This window comes from Peromyscus maniculatus, chromosome 4, assembly GCF_049852395.1.
Source record: "Peromyscus maniculatus bairdii isolate BWxNUB_F1_BW_parent chromosome 4, HU_Pman_BW_mat_3.1, whole genome shotgun sequence".
Lineage (NCBI taxonomy): Eukaryota > Metazoa > Chordata > Mammalia > Rodentia > Cricetidae > Peromyscus > Peromyscus maniculatus.
The window spans coordinates 68,606,649-68,628,981 of record NC_134855.1 but is presented as its reverse complement, the minus strand read 5'-3'; the positions used below and the strand labels follow the sequence as shown (position 1 = coordinate 68,628,981).

General features: G+C 48.5%; 1 protein-coding gene and 1 long non-coding RNA gene across 3 annotated transcripts; one reads left to right on the top strand and one right to left on the bottom strand.

Moving 5' to 3' along the window:
• Positions 1-670: 670 nt before the first annotated feature.
• Positions 671-7,776, bottom strand: LOC121828732 (uncharacterized). 2 transcript variants are annotated; one of them, XR_013050590.1, is made up of 3 exons: positions 7,640-7,776; positions 1,515-1,628; positions 671-920 (listed from the first exon to the last, which is right to left on the bottom strand). It is a non-coding gene; the product is annotated as an uncharacterized LOC121828732 (long non-coding RNA). The 2 variants fall into 2 exon arrangements; XR_013050591.1 differs by lacking the exon at positions 7,640-7,776 and adding an exon at positions 6,197-6,326.
• A 499-nt stretch (positions 7,777-8,275) lies between these two features.
• On the top strand, positions 8,276-20,518 carry F2 (coagulation factor II, thrombin). The gene is made up of 14 exons (XM_006984348.4): positions 8,276-8,430; positions 8,841-9,004; positions 9,559-9,583; positions 9,799-9,849; positions 12,147-12,252; positions 12,346-12,482; positions 14,482-14,799; positions 15,018-15,131; positions 15,209-15,335; positions 15,869-16,036; positions 16,458-16,631; positions 16,836-17,017; positions 20,069-20,139; positions 20,265-20,518. The coding sequence occupies exons 1-14, from the start codon at positions 8,352-8,354 to the stop codon at positions 20,403-20,405; spliced, it is 1,857 nt and encodes a 618-aa protein (XP_006984410.2). The 5' UTR covers positions 8,276-8,351; the 3' UTR covers positions 20,406-20,518.
• The last annotated feature ends 1,815 nt before the right edge of the window (positions 20,519-22,333 follow it).

Below are 22,333 nucleotides of genomic sequence, written 5' to 3'. Positions count from 1 at the left end.
TAATGTGGGGGGGCATTCATCTTCAGCAAATAGGCCTATAATATCTGACAGACTTTTCTGTGAAGCAGGAATTTTGAAGGACTGTCCCGCCTTGTCTTGGTAAAGTTCAGCAGTCACTTTCTTTTGTGTCCTGCTTGTCTAATTTGGACTGCACACTGTCAACAGTTGAGGCAAGGGTAGTTTTTTGCCCAGTGGCTAACTTTTTACAAAGAAAGTAAACTCCATATGGAGTTTCTTTGATGCCTATCATCTTCTCGGAAGTAGATTGCTGCTGCCAGGAGCAGACATATCTCATAGCCATAAATCCCTATATAATTAAAACATCTTAAATTAAGTAGATTATTAGATATTATTATTAGATATTAAGTAGATCTCTGATGAGATCAACAGAGGAGACTGGAAAAGAAAACTGCCTGGCCGTTCTCTAGGAGTCAGTTTAAATATCCTGTAGGCATGGTCTTGAGTAGCTCTGGGGAGGAGCTGCCACTTGGCAGCCTTTCTGAAAGGAGGCAGGATTTGGAATGGGGGAGAGTGAAGCTGGAGCAGAACTTCCAACTTAAACAGGCATCATGTTCTTAAAATTACTTCCTGCTGTCTGGGGTGTGTGTGCGTGTGTGTGACAGCATCTCTAGGAGACCCTGAGAAAATTGAGATAATGGTCAAGTCCTGGAAGAGCTAGCTGTATCATTTATTGTCAGTCTATGTGTAATGGGAAAGTGTAGGGCTCATCTGAAGTCCTGGCTGGAGTAGTGCATGAGGCTGGACCATCTCAGCTAGCCATCTTGAAATTGTCCTGAGCAGTTTGTAGTCCAAAGCTGATCTTTGGGTGGCATTACCATGAAACAGGTGGAATCATCATTGTGGGGACCCATCATCCTTTTGGAGCCTTCAAAGGTCATTGATGGAATGGTTATGGTTCACTGCAAAAAAATTTAAACATTTTAAGTGTCCTATGCAGCAGATCCCAGCAGAGAGGTTAAAGGATCACAATTTGTTTAGTATATCTGGAGTGCACAAACTTAATTCCTAGTTACCTGATTCAGACTCAAGCCCAAAATCATGTATAGAAAGCTAGATTGTTTTTTTTCTAAAATTAGTTACTACTCTATATGACCATTAACATCATGACAGAAAGTTTAAAATACATATATATTAATTTTATAAATTTTTATATAATATTTATACCTTAAGAAAAGTTTTAGAGTCAAAATAAAACCAAAAAAATGATGAGATTAGTGACAATAAAATAGTCTCTTAATTTTGGTTTTTCTTCTGTCCCATATTAGGTGGCTCTTCTAAGATGAAACAGAGAGTTTGGATTTTCCTTTAATAAGCATGCTTGGGTTTAGAGAAGGAGAGAGCCGCCACGCTCCAGCTCCAAGGCCAGCTTTAACTTTTAATTGAACTGGAACTACAAAAAGACTATTAGCCTTATATGTCTGTAGAGAAGAGTAGAAACAAACGTTTGAGAAGGTTTATAACATTTTATCCTGTTGGAAATGTGAGATACCAACAGGCCAATTTACTCCTTTTCTTGGGACATTTTCTCTGGATGATTCATCCTTTTTCTTCACATGTCTCATTTGTCCAGTAGTCTTCAGATTCCTTAGTTGGATTCCTTCATTCTCCTGGAAGACAAAAACAAAAGCCTGCGCCAACTCTAACTTTGGAGAGTTTCTCTTTTGGGCAGTTTATATCTGATCAAATGAAAAGCATTCATTAGTCTTATAAGTTAGTTTATATTGAATGGTCATGCTGGTTGATGAACTATCACCTCTTTTAATTAAGAGATTGCTCCTGTTTGAATCTAATCTTTATCAATTTTAATGGTATCCATAGCTTTTCTTCTCCTGTGGAAACAAAAGCAAAACCTCTTCCCCAATGTAAAACATATCCTGATTTCAATTCTGTGATCAATACATCTTTAAAGTATACAGGCTGATTTAATTTAGCAGTTTTTTTTTCTTGCAGGAGGCTGTGGGAGTATACAGCAGGGGGCAACTAGTATTTAACAGGTCAACGCACCAGATAGGGAACCCTACTTGGCAAAGCCGTAAAGTTACTGACTGTAAATGACCGGTTGCTCCTGTCTGTAATTTCTCTCACGTTCCATTGTATTTCTCCTTTAAAAAGAACAACTGTGTGGTTCTTTCCACAGCTCATTGGTAGTGTGTTTTACATCTCTAGGCACACATACAGCTGTGGATGGTCAGGAAGATGCTTTCTGCTTATGTTATATAATTCTGATAATACTAGACTCTTTTTCATAACTGACACAGGAAACTATAGTATTCTCGATTACAAAGACAGCCTTTGACACATTTAGCTAACATCTTAGAGCAAATTCAAAACATATTAGCTGCCCCTGCAGAGAATACACAAACATAAGACCCAGGTGTTGATTGTTAAGTCAAGGTCAGACATGAAGCAACTTTGGTAGACATAACCCACAGTAAATCTCTTTCTGCACGTACCCCTACCACTCAGGGTTCAGCCAACTAACTGTTATTGTTAAGTCCTGAAATTCAATGTCTTTCTCTGTCTGGGAATGCTAACCACTCAGGCTACATTCGTGGCCAAGCATTACTCACCATGGGTCAGTGCCACCTTTCCTAGCCTGAGAGAAATCATGTGATTTCTTAAATGTATCAGTTTGGCTCTGTCATGTGATTCCTTACATGTATCAGTTTGGCTCTGTCTCTGATTGTTTACCGAAGAAACACTCTGTGACCCTGAAAATGTAACTGATGTTTGTGCAGGGTTCGGCTGTGGAAGGAGCAATGTGAAGGAACTCTGTAAGAGCTGTGTGGTGAGTGAGTGAGTGAGTGAGTGAGTGAGTGAGTGAGAGTGAGAGAGTGAGTGAGTGAGTGAGAGAGTGAGTGAGTGAGTGAGTGAGTGAGAGAGTGAGAGAGTGAGTGAGTGAGAGAGAGAGTGAGTGAGTGAGAGAGAGAGTGAGTGAGTGAGAGAGTGAGTGAGTGAGAGAGTGAGTGAGTGAGAGAGTGAGTGAGTGAGAGAGTGAGTGAGTGAGAGAGAGAGTGAGTGAGTGAGAGAGTGAGAGAGTGAGTGAGTGAGAGAGTGAGAGAGAGAGTGAGTGAGTGAGAGAGAGAGAGTGAGTGAGTGAGAGAGAGAGAGTGAGTGAGTGAGAGAGTGAGTGAGTGAGAGAGTGAGTGAGAGAGTGAGTGAGTGAGAGAGAGTGAGTGAGTGAGTGAGTGAGTGAGAGAGAGAGTGAGTGAGTGAGTGAGTGAGAGAGAGAGTGAGTGAGTGTGGGTATGCAGAGGGAACTGAGAAGAGAGGATGAGTAGCTAAGCAGGAGAGAGAGCAAGAGAGATTTTTAGAGAAGATTTTTTTAAGACCAAGTAAAAGAAAGTTACCATCAGAAAGTGTGTGTTTTCTTATTTCCCCTCAGATAGAAATGTCTAGCTCTTGCTGAATTAATTCATGGTTTTTTGCATGCCCTGGTCCTGACTGGAGGCTGGCCCTCCAGGTTAGCAATATTTTCTACTATCCAGTGTCTTTCCTCAGCTCTCATTCTTTTCTCACTAGCATTTAAAAAAATTAAAGTTAATAAAGCATTGTTCAGTCTCTCTCTGGGGGTCTTTATTAAGCACATCTTTTAGAGTATGATTAGATCTCTCTATAACTGCTTGTCCTGCAGGATTGTGTGGTATACCTGCAATACACTTTATGTTGTAATATGCAAAAAACTGTTCCTTTTTACTGGAGACATACGCTGCATCATTCTCAGGCTTAATTTATACAATTATCCTCATGATGGCCATAACTTCTAATAAATGTGTAATCAGCCTTTTCAAAACTCAGAGAAGTTGCCCGTTAAAATCCTGAATATGGTGTACATATTTTAATTTTCCAAACTCTGCAAAATAAAACACATCTATTCGTCAAATTTCATTTCTTTGAGTACCCTTTGGATTACTTCCTGTGGGTAGTGGAGTTTGGTTATACAAAGAACAAGTAGGATGCGGTGTGGCAGTGGCCCAGAGGAGGGGGTCCAGTGGAAGCCCGAAACTCACAGGGAGAAGGAGCCAGCCATCTGAAAAGCGGACACAGGGGACTGTGTGGAAAAAACATGTGTGTCGGGAGCTGCCTGAATGCAGAGCTGGCCAATCATGGGTGGCTAATGCTGTTTGGAGCCCAGGCACCTGTGGAGTTTGGGCGGCAGCTGGAGACTGTTGTAGAGCAACAGGAAAATCCCAGACTTGCACAGAGGGCCTGGGGCAAGAAAGGAAAAGCCAGCTGTGGTGGCTATGGCCCTTACAGCTCTGGCTGCTGCAAAGCCAGGGCTGAGAGGTTATCTCAGTAGGGGATGATCGTCTAGAGAAGGTTGGCTTGTGGGCACGTCCTGAGGGGAGGTTATCTCAGTTGTGTTGAGATTGAAAGACCTGCCCACTAAGGGCAGCATCATTCCGTAGATGGGATCCCGAGCTGTGTAAGAGTAGATGATGTGAACTGAACACAGGTGTGCATTAGTGCATTGTTGTTGACCGTGATGCGGTGTGACCGCACCTCAGTGATGGAGTGTGCCCTGAAACTGTGCGCTAAACAAACCCTTGCTTCCCCAAACTGCTTTTGTTGAGATGCTTTATCAGCAACAGAAAAGACACCGAGGCAAGCGGCTTGTGCCTTGGCTTGTTGAGTCGCCTCGCTGGCCTCTCTTTTTCTCCTTCCTTCCTTCCTTCCTTCCTTCCTTCCTTCCTTCCTTCCTTCCTTCCTTCCTTCCTTCTTTCTTTCTTTCTTTCTTTCTTTCTTTCATTCATATTTCATCAGGGTCTCACTATGCAACTGAGGCTGAAAAACTCCTACCTCTGCCTCCTAATCCAGGTATCCATACCCAGCTTATAAAATGACATCTTTTTACCCATCACCAAACAACACCCCCAAAGGGGTGGGAAAGAGAGGGATGAAAGAATAGGCACAATACCATCAGTTGGCAGAGAATATAAGTTGTTGCTGGAGGGCTTCTCTCCAGGTTCCCCAAGCCCCGCAGTTCCACAATCCACTTATAAAATAATCACTCAGACGCTTTTATTACTTATAAACTGTATGGCCGTGGCAGGCTTCTTGCTAACTGTTCTTTTATCTTAAATTAACCCATTTCTATAAATCTATACCTTGCCACGTGGCTGGTGGCTTACCGGCATCTTTACATGCTGCTTGTCCTGGCAGTGGCTGCAGTGTCTCTCCCTCCTACTTCCTGTTTCTCCAATTCTCCTCTCTCCTTGTCCCGCCTATACTTCCTGTCTGGTCACTGGCCATCAGTGTTTTATTTATATAGAGCAATATCCACAGCAATAAGCTAACACCACAATGACACCCACTTATCCATTCATTAAAATGTTTCCTACATGCTGGGCAGTGGTGGCACACCCCTTTAATCCCAGCACTTGGGAGGCAGAGCCAGAAGGATCTCTGTGAGTTCGAGGCCAGCCTGGTCTACAGACTGAGATCCAAGACAAGCACCAAAACTACACAGAGAAACCCTGTCTTGAAAAACCAAATAAAATAAAATGCTTCCTACAAAATGAAAAAAGTTGCTAAGGATACAAACCACTGGAACCCTCAAACCTCATTGGTTGGAGTATAAACTAGTACAACCATTTGGGACAGATGTTTGTTGTAGTTACTTAGATAAATATTATGCCCACTTTATGCCCAGAAATCCCCATTCCCTGGGCATTTACCCAACAGAAGTGAGTTACACAAAAACATGCATTCACTGGGCAGTGGTGGATCGCTGTGAGTTCGAGGCCAGTCTGGAGTACCAAGTAAGTTCTGGGACAGCCAGGGCTGTTACACAGAGAAACTGTGTCTAAACCAAACCAAACCATGTCTTCAGGAGTATTCACAGGGGCCAGTGAGATGGGAAGAGGTTGGAAGCACTTGCCATGTAAGCTTGCAGACCCGAGTTTGATCCCCAGAATCCACAGTGGAAAGAGAGAGCTGAATCCCAGAAGTTATCCTCTGACTTTCACATGCACACTGTGGCAGGTACCCATATGTTTTCATACACTTCACACACACACACACACACACACACACACACACACACACACACACAATCAAATCAATAAAGTTACAAAAAAAAAAAAACCCAGCTATTCACAGTGTTCCCAAACTATAACTTCATCCAAATGCTCATTACTAGGGAAATAATAAAAATAAAGATAGGTGTGATTACCTTAGGTTCAAGGTCAGCTCCAGCTATACAAGACTTTGTCTCATAAAAACACCCACCACAGCACCCACAGAAGGGACAGAGAAGTGAAATGTGAGCAATCCATGCAAAGACCTACACACTTGGTGAGCACACCATGGATGGATCCACGAAACCGTGTGTGAGCTAGAGGAGACAGACACAAAGGAGATGTTGTTATGTTACACCCTGTGGGCTTCAAACATAGACAAAGCTGGTCTGTGTCAGGATGGTGTTCACTGGAGGGGGAGGCTGCAGGCTGACAGGAAGGGACCTTTGGGGGCTGGTCCGATAGGGGTGTACATGAAATGTGGAACTCAATTATTATGACTTGTGACCATTTTGCGAGCCTTATTTGAAGCGGCATATATGATGCAGAATAATTATGCATTTGTTGATGGGGAAAGGGCCATCAGTACTTCTCAATAGGTAAAGGCATCTCTGTCATATCTGAGTCCCTGCTTCAGTCCGTGAGACTCAGGGTGGAAGGAGAGAACCGACCTCCACGTGTGGACAGTGGGGAACGTGCACACACACGAATAAATACATGTCATTTATTTTTTTTAAAAGAGGCGTGTTTGTTTGTTTGTTTGAGACAGGATCTCTCTATGTAGTCCTGATTGTCCTGGAGCTTTCGAAGTAGACCAGGTTGGCCTCAGAATCATAGACATCCTCCTGCCTCTGCCTCCCTAGTGCCAGGATTATAAAGGTGTGCACCACACCCAGCTGCATATGTTTTTGAAAGTTATATTTTAGCTGGGCAGTGGCGGTAGCATATGGCTTTAATCCCAGCACTCAGGAGGTAGAGGCAGGTGGATCTCTGTGAGTTCAAGGACAGCCTGACCTACAGAGTGAGTTCCAGGAAGGTCAAGGTTGTTAACACAGAGAAACCTGTCTCAAAAAAAAAAAACAAAAAAACAAAAAAAAAACTGTGGCTGGAGAGATGGCTCAGTGGTTAAGAGTACTCACTACTCACTGACTGCTCTTTCAGAGGACCCAAGTTTGACGCCCAGCATTCACATTGCGTCGCTCATAACTGCCTGTAACTCCAGCTCCAGGGGATTTGCCTCAGGTACCAGTACTCACATGCATATACCCACACACAGAAATCACATAGTAAAAATAATACATTTTAGAAAGAAAAGCTGTAATATATGTGATATGTGTGTGTGTGTGTGTGTGTGTGTGTGTGTGTGTGTGTGTGTGTGTGTTATGTGTTTGAAATCCGTAAGAAGTGGGCCACTCAGGAATTAAGCCGACTGTGGAAGTCCCAGTCTCCAGTTCTCTGCCAACCACGTTTCTCTCCAGACTGTACATGACCCCAAATAGCCAGCCCTGATGAAGTCAAGGCAAAGCAAGGGTCCCTTAATTCCCGGTGTACGTGCTCTTTGTCCCTCTGTTCTATTTAGACCCAAGACTAATATTTACCTTGTAAACAGGAAATGGGGGAGGGTGAGAAGCAGGTCCAGAGCAGCTGTTCCAATCAGAAACCTCCAGAGGCTGGCCCAGTGCAGACAGGTTGGGAGGGAAGGGGCTGTGTCTGGGAGAGTCGTGGGCCAGCGCCTGTTCTGGGGCAGGAGATGGGAGAAGACAGCCAGAGGCCACAGGACTTGACTCCTCCCTTAGAGAAGAGGAGTCACCCCCCACCCCCACCCCTGCTGAGAGCTGCCCTGTCTCATGGTTACCCCAGCTCAATGAGGGCAGCTTTCACCTGGGCACACCCATCTCTATTCCTTAGGTCTGTGCACACGTGTGCAAGTCTGTAGGCGCTCTGCATTGATAGCCTCCCCCAGTTCTCACAGCAAAGTGTTATGCCCAGTGCACAGATGAAGGAGCTGTGGTCAGTGGAGATGGAGTGTTCTGGAGGGACTCACTGATCCACATTCACTCACTTAACAAATGGTGGAAGAGGTTGGATGACGGTCTTTTCAATACGATTTTCTCACGAAGAACATCCGTCCCTGGCTCTGGGAGAACTTGTCCTCTTGGATGGCGGGGGTGGACCCTAGGACTATCTACCCATTTGTCCCCAAGGCCCTGACCCCCTGACCTCTCCCTTGCCACTGATTTCTTCACGTTGGTTCAACATTAACCCAGAGAGAGTCAGGACAATCTCTCAGATCCCAGCAGCGGACGCACTATGTTGTACGTCCGAGGCCTGGGGCTGCCTGGCTGCCTGGCTCTGGCTGCCCTGGTTGGCCTGGTACACAGCCAGCATGGTAAGGGGCACTTGGGGCATGATGGAAGGTGTGGGATAGGCCTGTGGGTCGGGGTGTCCTGGCTAAGACCAAAGAACACAGGGACAATTCCCAGTTGGACCTCAGACCCCAGTGTCCAGATTGAAGAAGGAGTCAGGTGCATGGGGCAGGAGGCGGGTGCCTCTTTTCTCTTCCAGAATGGCGAGTGGGCTGGGACAACCCATAAAAAGTGGGTGACAGGCTATGTTCAGTGGCCTTCTGGGTACTTCTGCAACCCCTGTGTCCCGTCATGGAAGCCAGCTGGGTAGGCCAGGCTTGCTTCCCTAATGGCTAGCCCTTAACAGCTAAGATGGGCAGGGTCTCCAGAGGCGAAGATAGGCAGGGTTTCCAGAGGCGATTTTCTATTGCTCCCCCCTGCCCCCCCCCCGCAGTGTTCCTGGCCCCCCAGCACGCGCTGTCGCTGCTCCAGCGGGTGCGGAGAGCCAACAGTGGCCTACTGGAGGAGCTAAGGAAGGGCAACCTGGAGCGAGAGTGCGTGGAGGAGCAGTGCAGCTATGAGGAGGCCTTCGAGGCCCTGGAGTCTATCAGTGACACGGTGAGCCGGACCGGCTGCTGGGAGGACGGGCAGGGGGGTGAGGAAAAGGCCCGGGCTCCCTCAGCAGAGGCATGCTGGGACCCGGTGACGCAAGCAGGGGACTCGGTCTGGCTCTTCCCCTGTTCACACTTTCACTTCCACTCTGACCCCCAATCTCACTGGGCTGCAAGATGGGGGCCCCAAATCTGTCTTGGCGACTGGAGGCCTGGGCTGTCACAGGGAGGCGCGTGACACCAGAGGACCTCTCCAGCTTCAGCAGTCGGCTATTCTGGGGCTGTCTGGGTTGCCTGGTGCCTGCTTAAGCCTTTCTGCCATTTCTGGGTTCCCTTGTGGTGCACCCACTGGTCCTGGGGCTCTGCGGCAGCCCATTTCTTCGGGGCCGGAGGAGACCTCCTCGTTCAGTCATGTGTGCTGGGGGACTCTCTCTCTCTTCACATTCTCTCCTCCTGGAGGTCCAAGTGGGGAGCTAAAGGCAGGCGTGAGGGAAGGATGGGATGCCTGCCGAGGAGCAGAGCTCCGTCCTGCTGGCTCTCACCACAGCCCTTGCTTTGTAGGACGTGTTCTGGGCCAAGTACAGAGGTGAGTGGCCAATGGGGTTTGCCCCCCGGAAGGGAGGCTGGGGGACTCTAGCTAGAGACTACCCTTTCCTCCAGAATTTCCTGCTGCATAACATACCCATGCACCCACGCTCTCCCCTCCCCCTCCCCCTGTTATCCCTGCTTCCACCATCATCCCCACAGCAGCATCAAAGGTGTTTCTGATTTTTTTTTTCCATCTGATTTGTTTTTCCCCAGCTTGTGATTCGGTGAGAAAAACTCGAGACACTTTCATGGAGTGTATGGAAGGTGAGGGGCAGACTTGGGGTGAGCGGGTGGTGGAGAAGCCTGGGAGAAGGAAAATTAGTGGCTGGTCAGGAGCCATGGTTGAAGTGGTGTCTCCAGCGCCTGACATTGCCTCTTTGTTCCGTGGTCAAGGCCGTCTTTGCATGTGGCTTTGTGCCTGGCAGTCAGCCGGACTGTTGGAGGGACGAATGGATAATTAATTAGTCTTGGGGGCCGAGCTCTTAACCCCTGACTGACTAGGCCTCTGCCCACCCTTTGTCAGAGCTCTATCTTGTTAATTCATTCTCCAAAACTTTGTTTTGTTTTTGAGACAGGGGCTCCGGTAGCCCAGGGTGGCTTTGAACTTGCTAGATGCTGAGGATGACCCTGAACTCCTGATCCTCCTGCTTCCACCTCCCCGTGCTGGGGTTACAGGCGTGTGCCACTATGGCCGGCTTTCATTCTCCAGTACTTCCAATGATTCCCTATTACCCACAGGCTCTTAGCCAGGAAAGCTCTGACTTACTCTTCCAGACTCCCAAACCCTCTTTCTGCTCTGATAGCGAGTTGGTCAGGGTCAGTAAACATGTCAAGATGTCTCAGCCCTTGCCTACTTTGTTAGTTTCCGCTGGAGGAGCCAACACTCCCCACTGAAGACCTGGAGACCTGGTCCTTCAGGGACTTCTCAGTGCCCTCAGGGAGCAGCCTCCCTCCACAGCATTCTGAATAATGTGTCTTTAGTCTAACAACAGGCTCCACTATCGACAGGAAACTTGTTGTTGTTTTTTTTCTCTGTGTAGCTTTGCACCTTTCCTGGAACTTGCTTTGTAGACCAGGCTGGCCTCGAACTCACAGAGATTCGCCTGCCTCTTCCTCCTGAGTGCTAGGATTAAAGGTGTGCGCCACCACCTCCCGGGAGACAGGAAACTTCTTATATACCACAGTTTCCTTCCTTCCTTCCTTCCTTCCTTCCTTCCTTCCTTCCTTCCTTCCTTCCTTCCTTCCTCCCTCCCTCCCTCCCTCCCTCCCTCCCTCCCTCCCTTCCTTCCTTCCTTCCTTCCTTCCTTCCTTCCTACCTTCTGTCCTTCCTTCCTTGAGTCAAGGTCTCATGTGGCCTAGCTGGCTTTGAACTCCTGAACCTTCCCACCCCATGTTGCTTTGGTTATCTTGAAACTCACTCTGTAGCCCAGACTGGCCTGGAACTCATAGAGCTCTGCCTGCCTCTGCCTCCTGAGTGCTGGGATTCTTGAATGCCATCTGCCACCACATCTGTCTTTTTTTTTTTTTTTGGTTTTTCGAGACAGGGTTTCTCTGCGTAGTTTTGCGCCTTTCCTGGAGCTCACTTGGTAGCCCAGGCTGGCCTCGAACTCACAGCGATCCGCCTGGCTCTGCCTCCCGAGTGCTGGGATTAAAGGCGTGCGCCACCACCGCCCGGCCACATCTGTCTTTTTATTTTAACATGTGTAGGCGTTTGCCTGCATGTACGTCTGTATACCACCTATACGTCCTGGTACCTGCGGAGGATAGAAGAGGGCATTAGGTCACCTGGAACGAGACTTAAAGACTTTGTGAGCTGCCATGTGGGTGCTGGGAATTGAACCCAGGTCCTCTGGAAGAGCAGCCAGTGCTCTTAACTGCTGAGCCATCTCTCCAGCCCTCATACTTTCATTACTTACTAAAAAAATTTAAAAAAAAAATTATAATAAGCCTTTGGTGTGTGCCAGGCACTGTGGCACTGTGCTGGTGTTGGATGCTGGGGATTTCTTTTTGTAGGTAGCATCTAAGTGCAGAGGAACCGGCCTTGAACTCGCAATCTTGTACTTCAGCTGGCCGAGTCCTAGGGTCATAGGGAGGTGCCATATACAGGTGCTTGGGACTTTAAGAGCATGGACTAGTTCTGGGCTTTACTCACAGTCTCAGGATAACAGAAATACCAAACCTCGAGGGACTCTTGGAAAAGCCAGGAGAGAGCAGAGGGATGGTTGCCTTGTCAGCAGAATCAGAGATGGCGTCCCACAAGAGCTATGTACCCGGCCTTGTGGGATAAGTTGGTGAACGAATCTGAGAGAATTCTAAGCGTGGAAACTGTGTGCAAAGGCTAAGTCACAGGAACAGGGAGACTGGTCCAGGTGAGAACTGGGCCTGTCACCTGGTTGGCACGTGGCTGTGTGGCGTGGACAGACCTACCGCAAAGGAGCCAGAGGCAGGCAGGTTGCAGACGGTGGACCAGAGAGAGCCTGCAGCAGGGAGATAGCATGTGAATAGAAGATCTGGGGAGAGGCCTCCGAGGCCGCTGCAGACGCGGGTGTGTATCTCCGTAGGTCGTTGTGCTATGGATCTGGGTACCAACTACGTTGGGACCGTGAGCGTCACCCACTCCGGTATCGAGTGCCAATTATGGCGGAGCCGCTATCCACACAAGCCTGAGTGAGTGCTGGGCAGGCCTGTCGACCAGCAGGCCAGGAGGGGGAGCAAAGACACTCAGGAGGCACAAGGTCCCTGAGCACCCTTCTCTTCCAGCATCAACTCCACCACCCACCCTGGGGCCTACCTGGAGGAGAATTTCTGCCGCAATCCAGATAGCAGCACCAAGGGACCCTGGTGCTACACCACAGACCCCACCGTGCGAAGAGAAGAATGCAGTGTTCCCGTCTGTGGTGAGCTGGGGCCCGGAAGCAGTTCATGGCCAAGGCCCTGGGGTCTTCAGAAGGCCTGGTCATCTTGAATGGGCATCACGATGCTGGCCACCTTCAGAGCAAGGGGGAGGAGCCACAAATCGAATGGGCCTGTTGGCCAGGGCACTGGGAGACCCGGGCAGGCTGCCTGTCACCTCCTTCCCAGTCTCGGTTCCTCATGCTCCAGGCTGTGGTTCATTTCAAACAACTTTGTGTCCTGCCAAGGCGCTCTTCCTCCAGGAAGTCCTCCTGGATGACTTCAGTCACATGCCTTTTCCAAACACCACAGAACAAGCACATGGGGTTCTCCCTGGGTCACTGTTGAGATAAGTTCCCACTACCTAGCCCCACAATAATGCTGCAGAACCAACACCCTTCCCTGAGGGGCAGGCCACAGCAAGTGCTTATTTCTTACACCATGGAGGCATGGCTAGGATGCTCTGAGCTGCACTCGCTGGGTGTGTGACTGAGCTGGGGAGACAAAGTTCCATCCATGTATGCTGGGCCGGCCTGAGTGGGTGTGCTCGGAATGATGGGTCCAGCCGAACCCAATTGCTTGCAGTTGCTTGAGGAAGTTCCTCCTGCCCATGACGACGTCAGAAGTGTAGAACAAGGAACAGCAGTGCTGTTTGGAGGCCTGTTCAGAGCCGGCAGCCAGGCCTGCCCACGTGCCCTTGGGAGGACTGGCGTGCCCACGGACCATCGGTCATACGTACCATACGACCAAGGCCAAAGTCAGGAAGTGAAGCGCTGTCCGGCAGAAAACCACAGAGTCAAGAATAGGGAAATAGGCAGGGTGGTGAATTCATACCATGGGTTTAGTGGTTGGGAGTTTGGCTCGGATGCACAAGGCCCTAGGTTCAAAACTCCTACCCCCCAAAAAAAACAAGGGCTGGCTTGGCAGCACAGACCCATGATCCCAACCCCTGGAGATGCTGAGGCAAAAGGACCGAAGGATGGAAAGTTCAAGCCCTGGGTTGGGCACATGGCTCGGCAGTTAAGAGTATTTGCTTCTCTTGCAGAGGGCCAGAACTCAGTTCCCAGCATCCATGTTGGGTGGTTCATAACTACTTGTAACTCCAGCTCCAGGGATCCAACACTCTCTTTTGGCCTCCACAAGCAGCATATGTGCAAACACACACACACACACACACACACACACACACACACACACACACACACACAGAGAGAGAGAGAGAGAGAGAGAGAGAGAGAGAGAGAGAGAGAGAGATGAATAAAAATGAAAAAGAGAAATCTTTGTTTAAAAGTTCAAGACCTGTTTAGACAACAGTGAGTTCAAGGCCAGCCTAGGCAACTTAGTGAGACCCTGTCTCACAATGAAGAGAAAATGGGGTGGCGGCGGGGGGAGGGGGGGCTGGCCGTTTTATAACTCAGTGGTAGAGACCATCTCTTCCCTAGCTGCAGGTCAGGCCGCTACTCTTAGTCAGCTACGTTCCACCGAGACAGGTCTTCAGGCAAATCACCAGTGATTTTTAAATGATCTTAACAGCTTCCTAGACTGCACCCTCTACCCGTTTGTGGGAAATACACTGCCAGCTCCTGAAACTGAGCTGTCCGCACAGACATCCTTAGTAGACCCAACAGTCTTTCTGCTGTGTCCAGTTACAACACAAAACCTGAGCCTGGTGTGGTGGGGCACACCTTTAATCCCAGCACTCGGGAGGCAGAGGCAGGCGCAGCTCTGAGTTTGAGGCCAGCCTGGGCTACAGAAAGGATTCTAGGAGTGCTGGGGTTGAAGGCGTGGGCCATCACGCCCAGCTTGTGCCGTGTATTTTATATTCCCAACTGTCGGGGAAGGTAGGCATGCGTGACCCATTTGAAGGGAGGTTGCTGAGACTGGGGGTGTTTAAGCTGTCTGGAGTCACACAGATGGAATGCACCAGGACAGGGATTCAAATCTCCCTCGTGTCTGTGTGTGGTTCCCCCAACTTTGGCTTCTGCATCCATCCTTCCACACCAGGCCAGAAGGACCGTACCACTGTGGAGATGACGCCTCGCTCCGGAGGTTCCAAGGGGAATCTGTCACCTCCACCGGAGCAGTGCGTCCCTGAGCGTGGCCGGCTGTACCAGGGGAACCTGGCTGTGACGACACTTGGGTCCCCCTGCCTGGCCTGGGCCAGCTCCCCAGCCAAGGCCCTGAGCAAGTTCCAGGACTTCGCCCCGGAGGTGAAACTCGTGGAAAACTTCTGCCGCAACCCAGACGGCGATGAGGAGGGCGTGTGGTGCTATGTGGCCGGGCAGCCTGGTGACTTCGAGTACTGCAGCCTTAACTACTGCGGTGAGCAGAGCTCAGGGGCAGAGGACAAGTGGGTTCATCAGAGCCTTCCCGAAGCCTGGCTAGGGGTGGGTCCTATTCTCATTTCATAGATGAGTAAATGGAGTCCTGAGAGGTCGTTGCCTGGTCGTGGAGGAGTACCTAGGCTCTTAAGCTCAGAGTCAAACGCCCTCCAAGGCCTGCAGGGGCTTGGGAAGGTCTAAGGTCCCAACCCTTTACAGAGGATGCGGTGGAAGAGGCGAGTCAGGATGTGGAGGAGTCCATCGGGGGGCGCACCACCGACGGAGAGTTCCACACCTTCTTCGATGAGAAGACCTTCGGCATCGGGGAGGCAGGTGAGGCCCCCCGCGTGACCGTGGGACGCGGGGCTGGAGGGCAGGATGGGCCCCTCACCATCGGTCTTACTCTGCAGACTGTGGCCTTCGGCCTCTGTTCGAGAAGAAGTCGCGAAAAGACGAAACGGAAAAGGAGCTTCTTGACTCTTACATCGAGGGGCGCATCGTGGAGGGCTGGGACGCTGAGATGGGTGTCGCCCCCTGGTGCGTCCTGGACTGATCTGCAGGCCCGTGGAAGTCCTGTCCACCCACAGCCGCTGCAGGACCTTGCTCTTACAAGCTCTGGTCCCACAGATGACATTAGCACCTTCTACTGATCCCCAGAGCAACCTCAGCCGACTGGCTTGACCATGTCTCTCTCCTAAGTAGATGGTGGGGCAGAGGCCTTGCGGGCTTCAGTGACTCATCCCAGGCAACAGAAGAGTCAGGACTTGGATCCAAATTCTTCTGACTCCAGAGCTGTGCTAAACGGTGTGAAGTCGACACTTGCAGAGCTCTGGTCCCCCAGGACAGCCAAGTCAATCTGACCTGGGTCAGATTGGGTGGGCGGCCGGGTCTCATGTAACAGAGGCTGACCTTGAACTTCTGATCCTCCTTGTTTCCGCTTCCCAAGTGCTAGGGTTACAGACCTGTGCCACCATTCCAGCCCAGTAGCTTTTAATCCTGACTCTTTTTCTGCTTCTAGGGCTGCTGAAGGACCAGACCCCAGTCCCGAATGCATTCTGCTTCCCTTTTAGGCAGGTGATGCTCTTCCGGAAGAGTCCCCAAGAACTGCTGTGTGGGGCCAGCCTCATCAGTGACCGGTGGGTCCTCACCGCCGCCCACTGCCTTCTGTACCCACCCTGGGACAAGAACTTCACTGAGAACGACCTTCTGGTACGCATTGGCAAGCATTCCCGCACCAGGTATGAAGTTGGTGGCTGATGGTGACTAGCTGGGACCTGAGGGCCCATTAGGTGAGATGTGGCTGTTGTTTATCTCCCACTGTATGACCTCTCAGCATCCCCACTGGGAAAGCCCATTTGGCCATGTCCTGACCCACTCCAGACACCAGAACATGGTCCGGGTGGGAGTCGCTTTAAATTGTGACTCTTTGAATAGTACATGTGGCCTGTGCCCATCTACATCTGCTGGCCTCTGTGGCTCAAGAGCCCTTTGTGGACATTGGACTGGGAGAAAGCTGCCAGCGGGCTGCCAAGGAAGATGTAGTGGCTCAGTGGTCATCCCGCCTCCCAGACTCTGAGGGCAGACTGTGACCTTCTTCAATGAGCTGAGTGTTCTCACTGGCGGGCCTACAGCTCTTGGCTTTTTTTGGGGTCTGCACAGGTATGAGCGGAACATTGAAAAGATCTCCATGCTGGAAAAGATCTACATTCACCCCAGATACAACTGGCGAGAGAACCTGGACCGTGACATTGCCCTGCTCAAGCTCAAGAAGCCCGTGCCCTTTAGCGACTATATTCACCCCGTGTGCCTGCCAGACAAGCAGACAGCAGCCAGGTCAGCGCCACAACCTCTGTGTGATTCGGCCCGGGTTCTGGACCTTAGGGCCTGGCACACGTTTGCAGGTGGCAGTTTCATGGTCTGAATGTGAAAGTCTTTTCCCCTGCTAGGTGTTGGTCTCTGGGAAATAGAGTTGGTCATCAGGAGGCTTCTAGATGCTGTCAGGGACAGTTCTCATTGGGTTCCTCTCTTTCCCTAAAGCTTGCTCCAGGCTGGGTATAAAGGGAGGGTGACAGGCTGGGGCAACCTTCGGGAGACATGGACCACCAGCATCAGCGAGATACAGCCCAGCGTCCTGCAGGTGGTGAACCTGCCCATCGTGGAGCGGCCAGTGTGCAAGGCCTCCACCCGGATACGCATCACCGACAACATGTTCTGTGCTGGTAAGCTGTGTGTCTTGGGCCGGGGTTGGTAGACCTGGGATGTGGTAGGGACACATGACACATACGTGGGCACTAACAAGTCAGATGACTCCAGGCAAGTGGCTGAACCTTTTGGTGGCAAAAGGAAGGTCAAAGTTTCCATGCTGTGAGGTGTGAGGTTAGAGAGAGTGTGCTTGGCTTGTGGCCATTAATTCCTGCTCAGTATATGCAGCTCAGCGGAGATCCTGGGTAGGGAAAGGGCATTTATTCAGCCACTCAACATATATTTCTTGAATGCCTATTGTGTGCAAGGCAGCATTGAAGGTACACAGCAGAGACCCAAATAGGTGGTCCTATAATATTAACCCTACTCTTGTCTTTTATAAGATTTGTGTGTGTGTAAGAGAGAATGAAATATGTATATTAGTGTGGGTTTACACATGTATGTGAATTTGTGTGGGACACAGTGGTTGAAATTAGGTGTCTTACTTGGTCACTCTTCACACTTATCTATTGAGTCTCACTATGCAGTCGTGGCTGACCTGGCAGTTGCTAACTTGCTATGTAGTTCAGGCTGGCATCAAACTCAGAAATCTGTCTGTACCTATATTAGAGCCATGCATAGCTCTGAGTTGTTTAGTAGATTTTTAAAGATTTATTTATTATATATAGCATGCTGTCTGCATGTATCCCTGCAGGCCAGAAGAAGTCACCACATCTCATTACAGATGGCTGTGAGCCACCATGTGGTTGCTGGGAATTGAACCCAGGTCCTCTGGAAGAGCAGCCAATGCTCTTAACCTCTGAGCCATCTCTCCAGCCCTGTTTAGTGGATATTTAAGAAAACAAAAAACCCTTATTTTTCTGAGATAGGGTTTTACTTAGATTGGTCCACTGCTCACAGTATCCCCGCCCCAGCCTAAGTACACCACTATACTTGGCTTACTTTTTCTTTTAGAACTTTTATCATTACTGCGTCACTGCACTGTGAACCCAGGGCTTTGAGCTGGGCACCTGCTCCACCACTAAACCACACTCCAGCTCATAGTCTGAAGACTTTGGGTTTAAGGTTCCTTTGTAGTTGGTATATTAAAAATTATGAGTTTTGTTGCATTGTGAAGATTGTAATATTCCTACTTTATGGAATTTTTTTTTTAAAAACTAGTATTCTGTAATCATTGTGTTTCATTTCTTGTGTTATTTTCCATATGTGATCTTTGCTTTTTTTTTTTTTTTTTTTTTTTTTTTTGGTTTTTCGAGACAGGGTTTCTCTGTGTAGCTTTGCGCCTTTCCTGGGACTTACTTGGTAGCCCAGGCTGGCCTCGAACTCACAGAGATCCGCCTGGCTCTGCCTCCCGAGTGCTGGGATTAAAGGCGTGCGCCACCAACGCCCGGCGTGATCTTTGCTTTTAAAAGTTGTGTATTTAGCCTTTGGTACCTGTCCTGGATCTTGCTCTGTAGACCAGGCTGGCCTCGAACTCACAGAGATCTGCCAGGCTCTGCCTCCTGAGTGCTGGGGTTAAAGGTATATGCCACCTCCTGGCGGCTCAAGCTAATTATCCCATTTCAGCTGGGTGGTAGTGGTCCATGCCTTTAATTCCAGCACTCAGGAAGCAGAGCCAGGCGGATCTCTGTGAGTTCGAGGCCAGCCTGGTCTGGTCTACAGAGTGAGATCCAGGACAGGCACCAAAGCTACACAGAGAAACCCTGTCTCGAAAAAACAAAAACAAACAAACAAACAAACAAAAGTTGTGTATTTAGGAGTTTGCATTTTGCTTTAGTGCCTATTTATCTTTGGGTTTATACTTTTTCAAGATGCCAATGCCTTTCTTCCTTCTTATTACTTTTTTCTCTTTTTCTTTTTTGATACAGGGTCTTTCATGTGACCTAGGCTAACCTTGAATTCACTATGTAGTTAATGACCTTGAACTTGTTGCTCCTGCCTCCCACAATGCTAGGATTACAGGCATGTGTCATCATGCCCAGTTTAGTTCATGTGGTGCTGAGGATCCTAATGGCTTCGTGCATGCTGCACAAGTACTCTACCACACTGTATAGTGCAGGCTTATCATGAATTTGTAATGCTTCCGCCGACAGGTGGGCACAACCATACTCAGTCATTTTAACCACATACTTTTCACCCCCCCCACCCCCCGCTTTTTTTTTTTTCTTTTGAGACAGTCTCATGCACCCAGGCCAGCCTCAAACTCACTAAGAGGCAGGGGCTAATATTAAAGGAATCCTCCTGCCTCTTACCTTTTGTTGATTTTCCAAGCACACACCATGACATCTGATTTTTCTCATTTACTTTTAATTTTTAGATTTGTGAGTCCAAGTTTTTGGGTCCCCTCCCCCATATGCTTGGATTTGCTTGAGGATTTCACTTTGTTTTTTGAGTTTTTCTGTATAATCACTGTCCTCCAGGCTGTCCTCTGTACATACTCTGTGTAGCCCTGGCTGTCCTGGACCTCAATCTGTAGACAAGGCTGGCCTCAAACTCAGAGATCTGCCTGCTTTTGCCTCCTTTTGGGATTACAGAGTGTACCACCACTGCCTGACTCTTGAAGTTAGTTCATTCACATAAGTTTTGTAGTTGATTGAAGGTATCTTACTAGCTAAGGTCTTTTGTTTTCCTCAAGTATCTTTCTATGGGTCTGCTAAGTTTCCATGTGTTTGTGCATAGGAGTTCTGAGATTCCTAATTTGATTCTGATTGTTTCTATTGAAAGATCTTTCCATCCTCACCCTACATGTGTTTTAGATTATATATACAAATCAGTACACTAAATTGAGGTTGAGTGTTTCTGTAGTCTATTTATTTGAAGTACAGGGGTACAGGAGAGGGCTATCTGTGACTTGGTCACAGTGGAATGGTGAGAAGTTGCTGGAGTTGGGACAGCCTTGGCAGTTAGAGCCAAATTTGCTAAAGGATTAGATACCTGGGACAAAGGATTAGATAGATACCTGGGACAAGGAAATGTGGTCAAGACAGACATCTTGGGGTCAAGTGGGTGTTATTGGGCGGTAGTTCCTTAAGGGAAGTGACTCCTGAACCCTGCTGTTCTTTCTCAAGGTTTCAAGGCAAATGACACCAAGAGAGGAGATGCTTGTGAAGGCGACAGTGGGGGACCTTTTGTCATGAAGGTAAGCCTCTCTAAAGGCCCGGGGCTGGTGGGTAATTCTCCAGTGCGAGGGAAGGTTGGGGGCTAGGAACTTGTTTTCAGGAACAGCTTGGACCTGACTATTGGAATCTCCACTTTCTTTCTCAGAGTCCCTATAACAACCGTTGGTATCAAATGGGCATTGTCTCATGGGGTGAAGGCTGTGACCGGAATGGGAAATACGGCTTCTACACACACGTGTTCCGCCTGAAAAAGTGGATACTGAAAGTCATTGAACGATTTGGATAGATGAGATAAGGGGGCATCCATAATATGGGATCCTCATTGCAAAATCACAGAAACCAGTCAAAATATTTTTGTGGTTTGTTTATGTTCTCAATAAAAGTGACTGTTAGTAAGTCTCCATGTGCCCAGTGCTGTTGATGGGCTACTCTCTGGACTGGGCTCTGGAAGGCAGTAATGCTGCTGCACAGATGGAGCTGCAACTATTATATACACATATATAAGGTTTATTAGAGTGGTGGACAGGCTGTGATCTGGTTAGTCCAACAACGGCTCTCTCTGAACAGAAAAGCCAAGAATCCAGTAGGTGTAAACACCCTGGGGTAGATGTCTCAGATGGTCTTCATTCTACTTTGGAATCTTTAGGAGGTTCTGATGCCAGTGAAGGAATTCCTCAGGATAGATCAATGAACTTGCCAGAGAAAAGTGAGGCCAAGTAGGCAAAAAACAAAAACTTCCTTCTTCCAGATCCTTTTATGCTGGCTGGACCAAAGGTATGGCTCAGATTTAGGGTGGACTTACCCATTTCAAATGATCCAATCAATTAAATTTCTCTTCCAGGACATTTAGGGTTACACAAAGAAACCATGTTTCAAACCACCCTGCCCCCCCCCCAAAAAAGAATAAGTTCTCACAGGCGTACCCATCTACTTGTGTTTTAGCTGACTCAACATGACAAACAAGAGTTTAGTCATCACATCCTATATCCTTCATCATCAAAATGGAACACATGTGCCCCCAAGAGGCCCAATGTTTGCAGCACCTTTGAGATTATAGTTCGATGGTGGATGGGCACATAGGCTTCTCACATGACCTGAGCTGTTGTCTTCAGTCTTCACGTGTGCGTGAGTGTTGTTTGAGACCAGGTCTCACTATGTAGCTCTGACTCTCCTGGAACTCACTATGTAGACCAGACTGGCCTTGAATGCAGAGATCTGCCTGCCTTTACTTCTCCAGTAACACAAATTTATAAGGATTAAGTGATTTTTGTTGTGTACTGAGCACAACTGGACTGGCATCCTGTCTGTCTTGTTTAAAGTTCCTTTCCTGGTCACCTCCTCCCTCCTTTGGCCCCCACAAAGCACATAATGATATATGTGTGTGTGTGTGTGTGTGTGTGTGTGTGTGTGTGTGTGTGTGTGTGTGTTGGGGAGAGGGAGTTTTTCCCAGGTCTCTCCTTACCAGATTAATTTGTAGTAAAGCGGGGTAGAAGATATTTAAGTAAGTAAACTTTGGACAAATTTAAACGTCTTAAAACCATGAAGATGTCCTGCCACGGTACCTCATTTAATGGGTCACTGGTTAATGGGACATTTTCAGGTAAGTGGGCACCACCGCCTCTAACATGTGATGTGAAATTGCTTGACACTGCAGAACTGTGTTGAGAAGATGCATTCCCTGAGCTCCAAGGCTAGACTGAAGACTGAAGGTCTGTCTGCTTTAGGTGTTAAGACAGGAGTAGGGCGTGGGGTCATGCGCTTACCATTGTCAGCTTTGGTCAACTAATACACATGGTTTGAAGTGGGAGGGCTAGAGATGGTGACAGGGGCTGGTGGATCCCTGTGAGTTTGGGGCCAGCCTGGCTTATACAGTACCATGTTTCAGTCAGTCAGGGCTACATGGTGAGACCCTGTCTTGACAAATAAACAACAAAAACCAAAAGTGGAAGGAGCCTCAGCCCTTCTCCCTTCCCTGTCTGCTGAGTCTCCTTGTATAGTTTAGGCTAGTCTCCAACCTGAGATCCTCTTGTATCAGCCTGCCAAATGCTAGGATTAGGATTATAGGCATTTGCCTCCACTGTATTGGCTTTTCATATTTGATGCATAAAGGGAACAGAAAATTAAGAGTTTCTTGTTTATTCTGTGGTTCTGGTTGACTTGAAAGCTGGACAAAAATGGCCACAAGTTCTCAGTGATATTGGGCTTTAGGGGGAA

Excerpts from the sequence above, each read along its gene's own strand:
- F2 (XM_006984348.4), top strand. The coding sequence starts at position 8,352 with ATGTTGTACGTCCGAGGCCTGGGGCTGCCTGGCTGCCTGGCTCTGGCT. Across the intron at positions 9,584-9,798 it reads GTTCTGGGCCAAGTACAGAG|CTTGTGATTCGGTGAGAAAA; the intron begins GTGAGTGGCCAA and ends GTTTTTCCCCAG. Across the intron at positions 9,850-12,146 it reads TTTCATGGAGTGTATGGAAG|GTCGTTGTGCTATGGATCTG; the intron begins GTGAGGGGCAGA and ends GTATCTCCGTAG.